The 16,367-nt window shown below is 42.7% G+C and overlaps 1 protein-coding gene across 1 annotated transcript in view; it reads left to right on the top strand.

Annotated features, from left to right (window-relative positions):
* Nucleotides 1–5,200: 5,200 nt before the first annotated feature.
* Nucleotides 5,201–16,367, top strand: part of MEP1B (meprin A subunit beta) — a 29,083-nt gene continuing 17,916 nt past the window's right edge. The window contains exons 1-6 of the mRNA XM_044294707.1: nt 5,201–5,320; nt 8,293–8,311; nt 8,423–8,470; nt 8,552–8,592; nt 14,659–14,737; nt 15,763–15,880. Of these exons, the coding sequence (XP_044150642.1) occupies nt 5,249–5,320; nt 8,293–8,311; nt 8,423–8,470; nt 8,552–8,592; nt 14,659–14,737; nt 15,763–15,880 (377 nt within the window). The 5' untranslated portion in view covers nt 5,201–5,248. The remainder of the gene's footprint in view (nt 5,321–8,292; nt 8,312–8,422; nt 8,471–8,551; nt 8,593–14,658; nt 14,738–15,762; nt 15,881–16,367) is intronic.

Genomic DNA, 16,367 nt, shown 5'->3' with positions numbered 1-16,367 from the left:
GTCAGATGAATTGCATAGTCCTTCTTTGCCATGAAAATTAACTTAATCCCAAAAAAACCTTTCCACTGCATTTCATTGCTGTCATTAAAGGACCTGCTGAGATCATTTCAGTAATCGTCTTGTTAACTCAGGTGAGAATGTTGACGAGCACAAGGCTGGAGATCATTATGTCAGGCTGATTGGGCTAAAATGGCAGACTTGACCTGTTAAAAGGAGGGTGATGCTTGAAATCATTGTTCTTCCATTGTTAACCATGGTGACCTGCAAAGAAACGCGTGCAGCCATCATTGCGTTGCATAAAAATGGCTCCACAGGCAAGGATATTGTGGCTACTAAGATTGCACCTCAATCAACAATTTATAGGATTATCAAGAACTTCAAGGAAAAAGGTTCAATTCTTGTTAAGAAGGCTTCAGGGCGTCCAAGAAAGTCCAGCAAGCGCCAGGATAGTCTCCTAAAGAGGATTCAGCTGCGGGATCGGAGTGCCACCAGTGCAGAGCTTGCTCAGGAATGGCAGCAGGCAGGTGTGAGCACATTTGCACACACAGTTAGGCAAAGACTTTTGGAAGATGGCCTGGTGTCAAGAAGGGCAGCAAAGAAGCAACTTCTCTCCCAAAAAAACATCAGGGACAGATTGATCTTCTACAGAAAATATGGTGAATGGACTGCTGAGAACTGGGGCAAAGTCATATTCTCCGATGAAGCCTCTTTCCGATTGTTTGGGGCATCAGGAAAAAGGCTTGTCCGGAGAAGAAAAGGTGAGCGCTACCATCAGTCCTGTGTCATGACAACAGTAAAGCATCCTGAGACCATTCATGTGTGGGGTTGCTTCTCATCCTAAGGGAGTGGACTCACTCACAATTTTGCCCAAAAACACAGCCATGAATAAAGAATGGTACCAAAACACCCTCCAACAGCAACTTCTTCCAACAATCTAACAACAGTTTGGTGACGAACAATGCATTTTCCAGCACAATGGAGCACCGTGCCATAAGGCAAAAGTGATAACTAAGTGGCTCGGGGACCAAAACGTTGACATTTTGGGTCCATGGCCTGGAAACTCCCCAGATCTTAATCCCATTGAGAACTTGTGGTCAATCCTCAAGAGGCAGGTGGACAAGCAAAAACCCACTAATTCTGACAAACTCTAAGAAGTGATTATGAAAGAATGGGTTGCTATCAGTCAGGACTTGGCCCAGAAGTTGATTGGGAGCATGCCCAGTCGAATTGCAGAGGTCCTGAAAAAGAAGGGCCAAAACTGCAAACACGGACTCTTTGCATAAATGTCATGTAATTGTCGATAAAAGCCTTTGAAACGTATGAAGTGTGTGTAATTATATTTCACTACATCACAGAAACAACTGAAACAAAGATCTAAAAGCAGTTTAGCAGAAAACTTTGTGAAAACTAATATTTGTGTCATTCTCAAAACTTTTGGCCACGACTGTATTGTGACTGTCCATATTGCCTCCTTTGCTGACTGGATTAAATTTTCCATCACATTATACACTGCAATTCAGCAGTGGTGGCCATGCTTGCACACTACATAAAAAAAATACCACCGGCACCTTTTCCTACAGTGTGCAAGCACAGCCACATGGGTGGATTACAAGCTGGTCGTAACTATGGAAACGAGCAGTGTATAATATGATGAAAAAATGAATACAGCCAGCAAAGGAGGCAATATAGACATTCACAATACAGTAGTAAGTGCCTTGTATTAACTTTCTCTACATGATAAATGCCACTTGCTGAAGTGACACAACCCCTTTAATAAACTATCCTGAGGTCATTAATATCAGGAAACTGGAGAAAACCTCTTTAAAAATGAATTTTAATAACCCAGAACATAGATTACTGGTACTACAAGTATATTGCCTGTTGAGGTCCAAGGGTCTTCTACACCGAATAAACTGTAACTGACAAGTCATATAACAGTAAAAAGTGCACAAATAAGAAAAAAAGAGATACATAAAAGGATGAAATTAACCAGCATTGTAGTCCTTGTAAGATGAAGAGAAGTACAATGGACCTAGTTATCTTCCCTTTGATTCTTCTTCTACTTCAGTCTGTCATTGCACATGTGAGTCCATTAAGTCTTACTCCATATTATGTGTCTTATCTGGCAATGGTTTGTAAATTAGAAAGCATAGGATAGTATTGTTTTATAAATGCCTCACTAGTATGATCTACAGTTAAGCCCATTAAGGTATCACCGTTCCAGCCAGGATTAGGCTAAATATATAATTTGATGTGGGTTCACTATATTAATAAACCACACATGGTTTTATCACAAACAATATTTTGTCTCCATGAACCCACTACCACCACCGATCAAATCCATTGACATGTTACTCTGTCGGGAGACTTCATAGCACATTCCTCACATTTGACGGGAAACATCATTTTGCCCATCAAAATGACAAATACCAATGCGAAACCTGACAGACCCTCCTGTAAATCAATAGGGTTATATATAGAAACTTTTTACTTTTATCATTAGTGTTAGAAAGATATTTTACACCTAGATGCCTTGTCATACACTTCTCCACAAAAAGATTAACTCTTTGAGAAGACCACCCCTAATATAAACCAGATTTTTCAGTTCTCAGATTTTTAATTCCTTTATATCCCATGTATATTGCCTCATAAGATTCAAAGATTCTATTTCTTGCTATGTAAACTTTTCTCTTGCCTATTACAGTATGTGTGAGAAGTGCAGGGACCAGAAAGAAGTGTAGTGACCAAAGAGAAGCGCAGTGACTAGAGATGAGTGAATTTTACACCCTCGTCAGCTGATTCCACATAGATGTCTACAGAACATGTTCTATTAAACGATTATACAAGTAGAGCCCCCCGACAGAGTGGAGAGGGTGTCAGCAGTACGTTTTTTTGACGTCACTGATTATTTTGCCTTTCCTCTGATCCGTCAGAACAATAACCCACAAAAAACTAATCCTGTCTGTGGAGCATCTGCCTTTACTCGGTCTGCATTTGCTCAGTAATCCATCAGTATTGGCCCAGTCATGAAGTGGGGAGGGTGGAAACAGCATGAGAAGTCCACAGAGTGGCCCTATGACATAGTGGTGAGGTGGAAGCAGCATGGGGGGACCGCAGAGTGGAACAATGACAGAGTCTGGAGGTGGCGGCAGTATAAGGAGGCCCCGAGTGGCACAATGACAGAGTCTGGAGGTGGCGGATGCAGCAGCATCAGGAGAAGGCCACCGAGTGGCACAATGACAGAGTGTGGAGGTGGCAGCAGTATGAGGAAGCCACCGAGTGGCAAAATGACATAGTCTGGAGGTGGCAGGAGTATAAGGAGGCCACCGAGTGGCACAATGACAGAGTTTGGAGATGGCAGCAGTATGAGGAGGCCACCGAGTGGCACAATGACAGAGTCTGGAGGTGGTGTCAGTATGAGAAGGCCAACGAGTGGCACAATGACAAAGTCTGGAGGTGGCGACAGTATGATGGGACCACAGAGTGGCACAATGACAGAGTCTGAAGGTGGCGGATGCAGCAGCAGCATCAGGAGAAGGCCACCGAGTGGCACAATAACAGAGTCTGGAGGTGGCGGCAGCAACAGGAGGTTGTCACTGTTTTCATGTACTTTTCCTCAAACTTTCAAACGTCACATGACCTCACACGACGTCATTCGGTCCATACAGAAAAATAAGTTTTTCAGTCACCCATCATTTTTACAAAAAAAAAAATATAATTTGAAAAAAAAAAAATTCACTACGACGTCATTCGGTTCATACAGCAAAAGGAGTTTTGCAGTCACCCATCAATATCAACGGAAATTTTTTTGGGGAAATAAAAAATTTCACCTATAAAAGGATAACAGAATTCGGTTCATACAGAAGAAAGTATACATTCACCCATCAAATTTTACCAAAAATGGGCTTGTCCCAATAAAATTTCACCACCGAAAGGATAATGGAATTCGGTTCATAAAGAAGAAAGTGTACATTCACCCATTAAATTTCCCCTCTCAAAAATGTTTCCTTTTGTTACTGAAATACACCCCTATACGCTTTCAACAGAAATAACGTCAACAGTGCAGTGCGTATATATTTTTCTTTTTTTACTGAAATACGCCCCTATACGCTTTCACCAGAAATAACTGCAGAAAAGCACAGAGAATATATTTTTCTTGTTGTACTGAAATATGACCCTGTACGCTTTCACCAGAAATAACTGCAGAAGTGAAATGCGTATATATTTTTCTTGTAGTACTGATATAAGATACTAAGATAACTAAGATGCTGTGAAATGATTCCTCCCTATTCTTTCCCTGCACTTATCAATCGTTTTTTTCAGTCTTTTTTTCCACATCTGTCCCTGCACACTGAACGCTGGAAAATGTCTGACACTAAGATGGCCGCTGTATTTACAGGGCTGTGACATCACAGGGCTGGCTGCTGATTGGCCACATGCAGGCTTGTCAATCTGGGTGATCCCACCTTCCCAGAGTTCCTTGCCCCATGTCCTCAGTCCTCACATGTGTAGCCGCCATTTTAGGAAAAAATGTGATTCGTTAGCACAAAGCGCGAGGAAATTAGCATTTGTTGCAAATCAAATTTTTCATGAGATACTAAACGAATTACACTTCGTCAGCTTCGATTCGCTCATCTCTAGCAGTGACCAAAGACAGGCGCAGTGACCAGAGAATTGCAGACCTATTAATTTCTATGGGGCAGCACGATGTGCTGCCCGGATCCGGAATTGCGGACCCGCACTTCCGGGTCCGCAATTCCATTCCCGAAAAAAATAGAACATGTCCTATTCTACATGATTAGGCATTTTCTATTAAGTGCCAGCGATGTGCGGTCCGCAAAACACACACGGACGTGTGAATGGACCCTAAAGGTGTCTGAGCAGGTGTGCCCTGATCAGAAACTGGTGGAAGAGAAAACTGGCTAAGCTGCTTATAGCAACCAATGAGATTCCACCTTTAATTTTTCAGAACTCCTATGGAAAATGAAAAGTGAAATCTGATTGGTTGTAGAGATAAACTATCCTGAGGTCATCAATATCAGTAAACTGGAAAACCTCTTTAAAATGAATTTTAATAACCCAGAACATAGATTACTGGTGCTACAAGTATATTGCCTGTTGAGGTCCAAGGGTCTTCTACACTGGATAAACTGTAACTGACAAGTTATAAAACAGGACAAAGTGCACAAATAAGAAAAAAAGAGATACATAAAAGGATGAGCTTAACCAGCATTGTAATCCTTGTAAGATGAAGAGAAGTACAATGGACCTAGTTTCCTTCCCTTTGGTTCTTCTTCTACTTCAGTCGGTCATTGCACACGTGAGTCTATTATGTCTTACTCCATATTATGTGTCTTATCTGGTAATGGTTTGTAAATTAGAAAGCATAGGATAGTATAAATGCCTCACTAGTATGATCTACAGTTAAGCCCATTAAGGCCTCTTTCACACTTGCGTTGTCCGGATCCGGCGTGTACTCCACTTGCCGGAATTACTCGCCGGATCCGGAAAAACGCAAGTGTACTGAAAGCATTTGAAGACGGATCCGTCTTCAAAATGCTTTCAGTGTTACTATCGCACCCAGGACGCTATTAAAGTCCTGGTTGCCATAGTAGGAGCGGGGGAGCGGTATACTTACAGTCCGCGCGGCTCCCGGGGCGCTCCAGAGTGACGTCAGAGCGCCCCATGCGCATGGATGACGTGCAATGCGCCGAAACGACGTTTAGCTTAAGGCCGGATCCGGATCAATGCCTTTCAATGGGCATTAATTCCGGATCCGGCCTTGCGGCAAGTCTTCAGGATTTTTGGCCTGGAGCAAAAAGCGCAGCATGCTGCGGTATTTTCTCCGGCCAAAAAATGTTCCGTTCCGGAACTGAAGACATCCTGATGCATCCTGAACGGATTTCACTCCATTCAGAATGCATGGGGATAATCCTGATCAGGATTTTTCCGGCATAGAGCCCCGACGACGGAACTCTATGCCGGAAGAAAAGAACGCAAGTGTGAAAGAGCCCTAAGGCATCATCGTAAGGTAATTCTTGGAACCGAACCCGAGTTCGAGAAATGTTTTTTTACAGTATAAATCAATTTCTGAAATTATTATGCGAAGTCTCTTGAGATTTTGCGAGGTAATAACTTCGGCTCATCGGAGCCAATACATTCTAATACTGTACACACCCGCTTAGACAATATTCATACACTGTGCATTCTGTCAGGACACAGACATAGATTCCATGGCTAAACGTGGACACGCTCTTAATAATTCCTCAGGAAATGCATGAGTAGAATACTTGATGCCCTACTCAGCTGCTCCATATTTGATGCAGATTCAGAGCAGAAAAAACACAGATTAGTTTAATCGAACTTCAGTAGGGGCTAATCTGTGTGTGGATCTGCCTTCCAATTAGTTGAAGAAATCCGAGTTTCAGCTCTTGATTTCTGCCATGGATTGCATGCAAAATCACTGTGTGAACATAGCTTAGTGCAAACAGGTAATATGTGCCAACATTATGTAACGTGAATGGGGAACAAGCGATCGTAATAGCGATTGTTCGTTCTCCTTTTACTTACAATGGTCCACGTGAATAGCCTTTTAAGCAACGGCAATCAACTTGTATATGGTCAGTTGGCACTTGTTATTGGCCCTGCATCGGGCCGTGTAACAAGAGTCTTTTATACTAGCAGATAAATTGCCTGTAACAAGCACTGAATGAGTATATAGCAAGGGGATCAACACCTTTTCACTACATTTTAAAGGGGGTGGAGGTCATTTTGAACAAAAGATTGTTTCTACTATTGTTTATTCATTCCCTTCTTATATACAGTTTCCATTATGAGAAACTACGGACATGATCATGAAATGGTGATTTTTTTTGTCATCGTAAAATAGGTGATCAGCATCAAATAAGCTGTTTCTGGTTTGTTTGATGGGCATACAAAACACTGTTTAGGCGATCATCAGACCCTAAAGGGGTTATCCCATGAATAATGTAAAAAAATTAGATATCATATAGTACAAGAGTTTCAATCCAGATTTATTACTGGAAGTCACATAAAAAGTCCCAAAGCCACTTCAGTAGGAGGGCGGTATAGAAAACTGGAGTAGAATTTCTAGTTCTAGACCCCCACAAGTCTGGTACATACTTGAGAGCAATTTTCAAAGGCCTGAAGGTACCACGTTCATATGTCCAAACAATATTTTGCAAGTTTAAACACCACAGAACCACACAGCCATCATACCATTCAGGAAGACATGTTCTGTCCCCTACTGATGAACATACTGTTGTGTGAAAAATATAAATTGATCCAAGATCAACACTAAAAGACCTTGTAAAGATGTTGGGGGAAACAGGTGCAAAAGTATCTATATCAACAGTATACTGTGTCCTATATTGACATGAGCATGAAAGATTGCTCAGTAAGGAAAAAGCAACTGCCATACAAAAAGACCATCTACAGTTGTTTGAAACTCCACATGAGGACAAAGGTCTTTCTCATGAAACAAAAATGGAACTGTTTGGCCATAAAGACTATCGTTATTTATGGAGAAAAAAAGGGGAGGTTTGCAAGCAAAGAAGATCATCCCAACTGTAAAGCATGTGGGTGGCAGCATCATGTTGTTGGAGCACTGCAGGAGGGACTGGTGCACTTCAAAAAATAGATGGCATTATGAGGAAATAAAAATATGTGGAAATTGTGTGGAAGTATGTGAAGACATTCGTGGGAAGTTAAATCTTGGGTGTAAATGGCTCTTTAAAATGACCCTAAACATACATCTAAAATAGCTTAAAAACAATAACGTGAAGGTAATGGAGTAACCATCACAAAGCCCTGACATCAATTCCATAGAAAATTTATGAGCAGAACTGAAAAAGCGTGTGCGAGTAACCTGGCTTAGTAACATCAGTTCTGTGAGGAGGAATGGGCTGAAATATCAGCAAATTATTGTGAGAAGCTTGTGGAAGGTTATAAAAAAATGTGTGGCCCAAATTAGACAAGTTAGCATTTGGCAATGCTACTAACCACGTGTATGTAGGCTTCTGAGACACCGGGAAAGTGAGGAAAGAAATAAAAGCTGAAATAAAACACACTCTAGAAATATAGTAGCGATCCAAACTGACCTTAGAGAGGGAAAGTGCACTAGGATTAAATGTCAGGAACTGTAAAAAATCTATATGGCTAAAGTATATGTAAACTCACACAGTAATTATCGTACACTGATCATTTAATCAGAAATCACATTTAAGATCTTCTGAACTGCACGTAAATGACTGAATGTGTTTTATTTTTCAGCCTCTTCAGGAACATACAGGTAAGGGCAGTGTGTGTTTGTCGACTGTTTGTGTCTTTTATGTGACACAAAAAGGTAATAACAGGTCAATAACACATAAATAACCGGCAATTTACATTCCTCTTTTTGCAGTTGATGTGGATGGTGGAAAAGACATTGACATTTTTGACATCAACGAAGGTTTTAAAAATTTACAAATATTTTTCACTGTAATACTCTACATACTGTATATGCACTTATGCTTATTTTTTGTTTCTTAAGAATTAGACCTGAACCTTTTTGAAGGGGACATCAAACTTCAGGTGAGGTCTATTGTCTGCAATTTTGAGACTTTTTTTTCCCTCTGGTTAAAAGATGCAAAAATCTGTACTACTGATATTTATCTTATATAAAAGATTACAAATCTACAGAATTACATTACCCTTTCTGCCTGAACGTACCTACCCTCCCTCTGGTCAGCTGGGAACTAAAGAAAAAAAATTACATTTTTAAATACCACCCTTGATAATGAAAGGGTATCTGTCCACTCTCTACCAATTACCCCAATATTTTTGCCATTTGTCATCGCGGTTCATATGTTTATAATAAACCTTTTCATACTCCATGACTACTTTACCTATTCTTTCCCATTCCAGGACTGATGGAATTTGATTTGACATTCACTTTCTAAATAAAAACTAATCTAGCAACAAATAAATTCCTACTAATCCCATATATCCATGTTCTTTTTTTTACTTACCAGCCCCAATGTGCAATTCAAAAGATGCACGGTGTAATCTTGAAGAGAAAGTAGCGCTCATGTGAGCACCGCCTCCTCTTTCAACAGCTGATCAGGGGGGTTGCCTTCTGTTACAGCCAAATATTTCAAATTTTTACTCATCAGACCAATGGTCTTTATGGTAGAATAGTGGCCAAAAAGCCATAGCTTTGAAGTGGAAACAAGGACCTGAGGTGCAGAAAAATGGCAGCAGGTGCTATGGACTGATGAGTCAAACTTTGAAATATTTAAGGTGTTATCTTTTATTACAATTAGGTGAAAAGTGATCTCTATAGAACAGGAAGTCTTGACAAAACCTTAGACCCACAGGCCAGTGAAAAAATGTCCCATTTTAGTTTTTTGTTTGTTTGTTTTTTTAAATTAGACGGTGAAATTGATTTTTTTTTTTTAAATCTGCAATTTAAAAACTTGATTTAAAAAATTGGTAATTTTCTGATAACACATTCCCTTTAATTGGGATATCTTATGAAGACAACCCATTTTCAAGACCTCATCTATGAGACAGTTCACAAGCAGCTCTGGCATATTGAACCTTCCTATGTATTTGATTGCTGGCCATTCCACCCAGCAGCAGAAAAGCATGAGGGGCTGCAGCAGGGTTTATAAAGCTAGACCTAGTAAGGCCCAATTGTTTTGCGATCCAGCTTCATACATTCCATCAAAATACTGTACACGGGGCACGTGTATTAAACCTTTCATGATAACCATCTGTATATCAGGGGCTGACTGGCAACTTTTGGCCCAGGGGGCAAGTAACACCCAGAGGCCCACTGAGCCCCCCCCCCCCACTTCCGTCAGCCATGTAAATTAGAACACAGTAAAACAAAATAAACTAGGCATGCTCCGATATATCGGCCGCCGAAACACATCAGCCGAAAATTGCATTTTTGGTATAATGCCGAAAGTGTCATTTTCTGGCTGATACAGTCTTGCATCCGTGTATTCTCTCCTCCCCGCTGGGCGCTGCTCTGTGTCCCCCCCATGACACTTAAAGACTTTTGCAGGAGAAACTGTATATTGTGTGGCACAGTGTAGGCTATATGTGTATAACATAAACATATTTCATTTGAAAACTTACAGTTACTTGACCCTTGGGGATCTCGGACGCCACTTCTACGCTTTGGCCGGGGGCTCGGCGGAGCTGATGTTGTGTTTTATCCTAATGAGAAAGATTTCATAATAAGGATTTGGAGAAGGGGCAGAGGGGTCACAGAGCAGGGAGAGGCTGGGGCTGCTACTAGGGGGTCATACCATGGGGGAGTAATAAAGCCCACCATAATGCCCCACCCCCCCAGTAGAAATAATTCTCCTTATAATAGACAGTGCACAAAATACCCCATTGTAATATCCCCAGTTGAGCTAATGTCCCCATAGTGCCCCCTATAATGTGCCAGTAGCCAGATAGGGCCCCCCTATAATGTGCCAGTAGCCACATAGGGCCCCCTATAATGTGCCTGTAGCCATATGCCCCCCCATAATGTGCCAGTAGCCATAGCCCCCCTATAATCTGCCAGTAGCCATAGCCCCCCCTATAATCTGCCAGTAGCCATAGCCCCCCCTATAATCTGCCAGTAGCCATAGCCCCCCTATAATCTGCCAGTAGCCATAGCCCCCCTATAATCTGCCAGTAGCCATAGCCCCCCCTATAATCTGCCAGTAGCCATAGCCCCCCCTATAATCTGCCAGTAGCCATAGCCCCCCCTGTAATCTGCCAGTAGCCATAGGTCCCCCATAATGTGCCAGTAGCCATAGGTCCCCTATAATCTGCCAGTAGCCATAGCCCCCCTATAATCTGCCAGTAGCCATAGCCCCCCCTATAATGTGCCAGTAGCCAGATAGGGCCCCCCTATAATGTGCCAGTAGCCACATAGGGCCCCCCTATAATGTGCCTGTAGCCATATGCCCCCCCATAATGTGCCAGTAGCCATAGCCCCCCTATAATCTGCCAGTAGCCATAGCCCCCCCTATAATCTGCCAGTAGCCATAGCCCCCCCTATAATCTGCCAGTAGCCATAGCCCCCCTATAATCTGCCAGTAGCCATAGCCCCCCCTATAATCTGCCAGTAGCCATAGCCCCCCCTATAATCTGCCAGTAGCCATAGCCCCCCCTGTAATCTGCCAGTAGCCATAGGTCCCCCATAATGTGCCAGTAGCCAGATAGGGCCCCCCCACTAATGTGCCAGGAGTAGCCAGATAGGGGCCCCTCTATAATGTGCCAGGAGTAGCCAGATTGTGCCCCCCTGCCCCCCACCCCCCTCATAAAGTGCCAGCCCAGTAGTAGCCAGATTAGGGGGGGGCCCCCCTATAATGTGCCAGGAGTAGCCACCACTAGCCAGATTGTGCCCCCTGCCCCCCACCCCCCTCATAAAGTGCCAGCCCAGTAGTCTACTGGGCTGGCACTTTATGAGGGGGGTGGGGGCAGGGGGGCACGGGGGCACAATCTGGCTAGTGGTGGCTACTCCTGGCACATTATAGGCCCCCCCCCCTAATCTGGCGACTACTGGGCTGGCACTTTATGAGGGGGGTGGGGGGCAGGGGGCACAATCTGGCTAGTGGTGGCTACTCCTGGCACATTATAGGGGGGCCCCCCCTAATCTGGCTACTACTGGCAGTAATGTGCCAGGAGTAGCCACCACTAGCCAGATTGTGCCCCTGCCCCCCACCCCCCTCATAAAGTGCCAGCCCAGTAGTAGCCAGATAGGGACAGAAATAAAGAAAAAAAAAAAAAAAGTCAGTCAGACATACTTACCTCCCTGCTTCTCTGGACTCCCGCCTCCAGCCAGCACAGAGATGCAATCACTTTACGGCCGCAGGACCGGCGCAGGTGGCGCGATGACGTCATCGCAGCCGATGACGTCATCGCGCCGCCTGCGCCGCCTGCGCCGCTCCGGCGCACTGCTCCCCTGCTCGTCCCTGGCATAAAGCGTCCCTGGCATAAAGCGGCTGTGTATTCCGGCCCGGCCGGCCGGCCGGCCGGGACAGCAAGCCAGGGAGGCCCGGGGGGCAATTGCCCCCCTGCCCCCCGGCCCAGTCCGCCCCTGCTGTATATAAATGTTATGCTTCCACAGGGTAGGTCATCAGTATAAAAGTCTTGGAAACCCCCTTTAATAAGGGAGACAAGGATTTTTTTTCAATTTCTATAGCGCTCTTAGTTAAATCATATTTGGAAAAAAATTATAGAAATAAAGCAAAGGGTATAACGAAGAAACATTATTGCTTGCATAACTTAAAATAAAAATCTAAAGCCAAAAATACCCTGGTCACAAACTAGAACCCCAGTTACTAGATAATGAGTAGAGGTACGCACAATATTCAGAAAAGATGGAGACCTGAGCTGGTAGATCCTAAAAAGACTTTACCCCATCCAGCAGTGGGCAAATGGGTACTTGTTTATGTATGAAGGTCTCCTTTCCCCGAAATTTACAACATGGTGAAGATAGCACATGAGCTATCTGTGACGGACTGAACCGTCACTGGGGCTTCTGGAGAAGCCTGAGGGCTAGCCTCCTTCCTACGGACTATGGACCCATAACTATGGAGACTCCCCTGAGACCTCTTGGGGTTACAAGGAACTATTAACCTTGATTTATGTGTGGAGTTATAGGCCAGGTATACAAAACTTATTTTACAAACTTTGTTAACCCTTTAGATATGCCACAAGAATACCTAATATGTCTACTTTTTTTTTATTTATGTAAGTTTTACACAATTATTTCATTTTTTAAACAAAAAAAAATCATGTTTTAGTGTCTCTATAGTCCGAGAGCCATAGTTTTTCAGTTTTTGGGAGATTATCTTGGGTAGGGTATGATTTTTGCGGGATGAGATGACGGTTTGATTGGCACTATTTTGGGGTGCGTATGACTTTTTGATCGCTTGCTATTACACTTTTTGTGATGTAAGGTGACAAAAAATAGCTTTTTTTACACCGTTTTTTTTACGGTATTCACCTGAGGGGTTAGGTCATGTGATATTTTTATAGAGCAGGTTATTACGGACGCGGCTATACCTAATATTTTTTAAAATTTTAATCAGTGATAAATGTTTTTTTTCACTTTTTTTTTTTTTTTTTTTTACCCAGGCCCACTTGGTTCTTCAAGATCCAGTGGGTCTGATTTCTGTATAGTACAGTACATTATATAGTATAAGTCTGATCAGCACCATGGACGGCTGGAAGCCTGGGAAGGCGTCCGGTTGCCATGGTAACCATCACCCGCTGCCACAACAGCATCAAGTAAAGGCACAGCAGCCCCCGATGGGAGAGGGAGCTCCCTCCCTGTTAACTCCTTCCATACAGCGGTCCCTAAGGACTGCAGCATGGAAGGGGTTAAACAGCTGACATCACAGCACAGATGTCAGCCGTTTCAAGCAGAGTGTCAGCAATGTGCTGACACTCTCGCTTGCTAACTGCTCGGCCATCCTGGAAATGAGAGGGGGCATGGACCGGGGGATCATGGACCGGGGGATCAGAAACTTCTGACAGCGCTGCAAACCGCAGGTCTGAATTGAACAAACGCTGATACGGGGGGGTCACAGGACCCCCCTTGGCATTGTCCCAGGGTGCTTGCTGATTGATTTCAGCGGGCACCCAGTTCCAATCACCGCCTGCCGCACGGCGGTGATCGTAAATACACATGACGTATCGGTACGTCATGTGTCCTTAAGTACCGGGACATCACGACGTGCTGGTAGGTCATGTGTCCCCAACAGGTTAAAGGTGTAGGGTGTGAATCCTGCAACACAAAAAGGGTTAATGCTGCACTGAGACTCCCAATGAATGTGTTAGTTTATTTGTCCCTTTGTTCATTTGTGTTAGTGATGGGATTAAGATCATGGCCAGTGCAAGGATTTTTGCCAACACAAGCGAAGCATGTGTCTCCTCTCCTATTATTTCATTAAGACACTGGGGAGGGGATGTCTGTTTGCATGCTGTTCATGTTTAATTGAGTTATGTTGTTAGACTTCTTGAACTGTATATATACTGATTTGGTCTTCAATAAAGTCAGTTCTTGATTTAGTCTTCAACATTGGTGTTTCCTGATGATTGAGGAATTTAGCGTTCTGTCCAATTATTAGGCAGCTTTGGGCTGAGGACACTGGAATTCGGGTTCCAGCAGAGGGGAAGCTGTTTTTTGAAGGAGGTACCCAGTCAGGGTACCAGGCGCTCCGTCACACTATCTAACCTCTATTAATAAATAACTTGCTCACAGATAACATTCTTAGAATATGGTTTTGAGAATACTAAGTCCCCTATCACTGAGTTTAAAGTGAATCTGTAGTCCTTTATAACAATATTTCAATATACTGTATATCTGATAAGATACTTGGAGCAATTAAACCAGACTCTGCAGCTTCAGTTCATTTTCAGCTACAATCCAACCCATTTGAGTCATTCAGTTCTAGATAGTAAGACTATTACTATAATTATTATTCTAGAACATGTAAGTAAAGAGTTCTGATTGGCACAAAATCAGTTATTTACTCGCTTTAAACACAATAATTGTAATAAAGTACATTCATCATATTAATTCTGCAAGTTTTTCATTGTTGCACAATGTATACACCATATTTCTGTTTATATTTTGTGAAGCCAAATGACAGGAACTCAATTATCGGGGACCAGTACCGATGGCCAATACCAGTTCCGTACTACTTAGAGCATAGTTTGGGTAGGTTTACAAACACTATGTCTTTGTCTCATGATTTTCATGAAGTCAAGTAATCATATATTGGTAGTATAATCAGATGTTATAGAAATGAACAAACAGTAAGCAATTGTCACCAGAAACATGTGAGACAATAACGCATTACTTCAAGGGACAAACTCAGGATTTTTAAAGGGGCGTTGCCAGCTGCAATTATATTCAGTTTGCAAACTTTCTGCATGTATTATATAACACATTTTTACATGGGGTATTGCATTCCTGTAATATTTTTGGTGGCATGCCATGCTTTATTGCTGAATATCTATTTTCTCTAGTGGTGTGGATGATAAAAGGGGCAATATTGAAACCCATTTCCATGTTGGTCTGGGATGGGTATGGAGTCTGGACTGATATGTAATATCTCTGGGGGCCAAGGGTGATCCAAGGGGTTGTCTGGGAGACCTATAGTGCTGACCTGTCCTCATGAGAGGACATCAATATCTTATCTGTGGGGGTCCAACTCCTGATACTCCTTCCGGTCAGCTGTATGAAGGAACTGTGACCCTCTGACAAGTGATGTGGCCTATTCACTTTATACCAACAACACCACCGCACATTGTATAGCAGCTATACTTGGCTTTGAATCTCACTCCTATTTACTTGAATAAGAATGAGCTGCGGGTCTAGGAAGAAGTACCACAGTCTCTTCCAACAGCTGATTGGAGTCGAAGCGTAGGTCATCAATTTTTTAGTCTTGGACAACACCTTTAAGTGGTTAATATTATATAGTTTACTATTACATGGTTTAGGATGATGGAGTCAGTGGTGGTGGTCTTTGATATGTGGCTGCATGCAAAGATTTCCGCTGACCACAGGGGATTTTAGCAGCTGGAACCATATTGATTAGCTGATCACTGGTTGAGTCTGAGGTGAGGAGAGGTTGACCAACAACTCCTTTAAAGTCTTTCCTCATTGGCACTATGAAATACATTCCTCCATGTTCAAACACAGTTATTATTTGTATATTTAAAACTTAAATTCTTTTTCAGAGATAAACGCTAAAGCTCTTGTCTTGGAAGCCTTTGAGCGTTACAGATTGAAAACTTGCATTGAATTTAAACCCTGGGAGGGAGAGCCGAACTACATCTCTGTGTTCAAGGAAAGTGGGTAAGGAAATATTCTATACTTGTCATGAACAAACAAGGGTGTGGGTTATAATGTTATCTTACAGATAGTCTATCATTGAGCACATTTAGGCCCTGCCCTGATTCATCAAGACTAGCGTCTGCTATACCAGTCCTGATAGGGATGGCACTGCCAAATGAGCCATGTAATTTATGATGATGCACAGGCTGTGCCATAAATTACGTTTGCTTTGGCGGTCCGTGCACTGGAATAAAATCTACAGCCGTTTCTAGGAATAAAAATTGATGAATGAGCAGGGTGCTAATTGCCATGCCCACACTCTGACTTTGCCATGCCTCCTTTTTGTAAAATTGGTGAGTTAAAATGCCAATTACGACTAGAAAAGTCACAATGGCATTGAGGAGTCACAAATTCAGAATTTTTAGATTTTTCTACACCAAAGATAGGTGTAAGGGAAATAATGAATTTCCACCTTATTGTTTTCCAGCTGCAAGAAACATTGTTACAG

The sequence above is a fragment of the Bufo gargarizans genome, chromosome 5, assembly GCF_014858855.1.
Source record: "Bufo gargarizans isolate SCDJY-AF-19 chromosome 5, ASM1485885v1, whole genome shotgun sequence".
Taxonomy (NCBI): Eukaryota; Metazoa; Chordata; class Amphibia; order Anura; family Bufonidae; genus Bufo; species Bufo gargarizans.
This window is presented reverse-complemented; position numbering and strand designations above follow the sequence as displayed.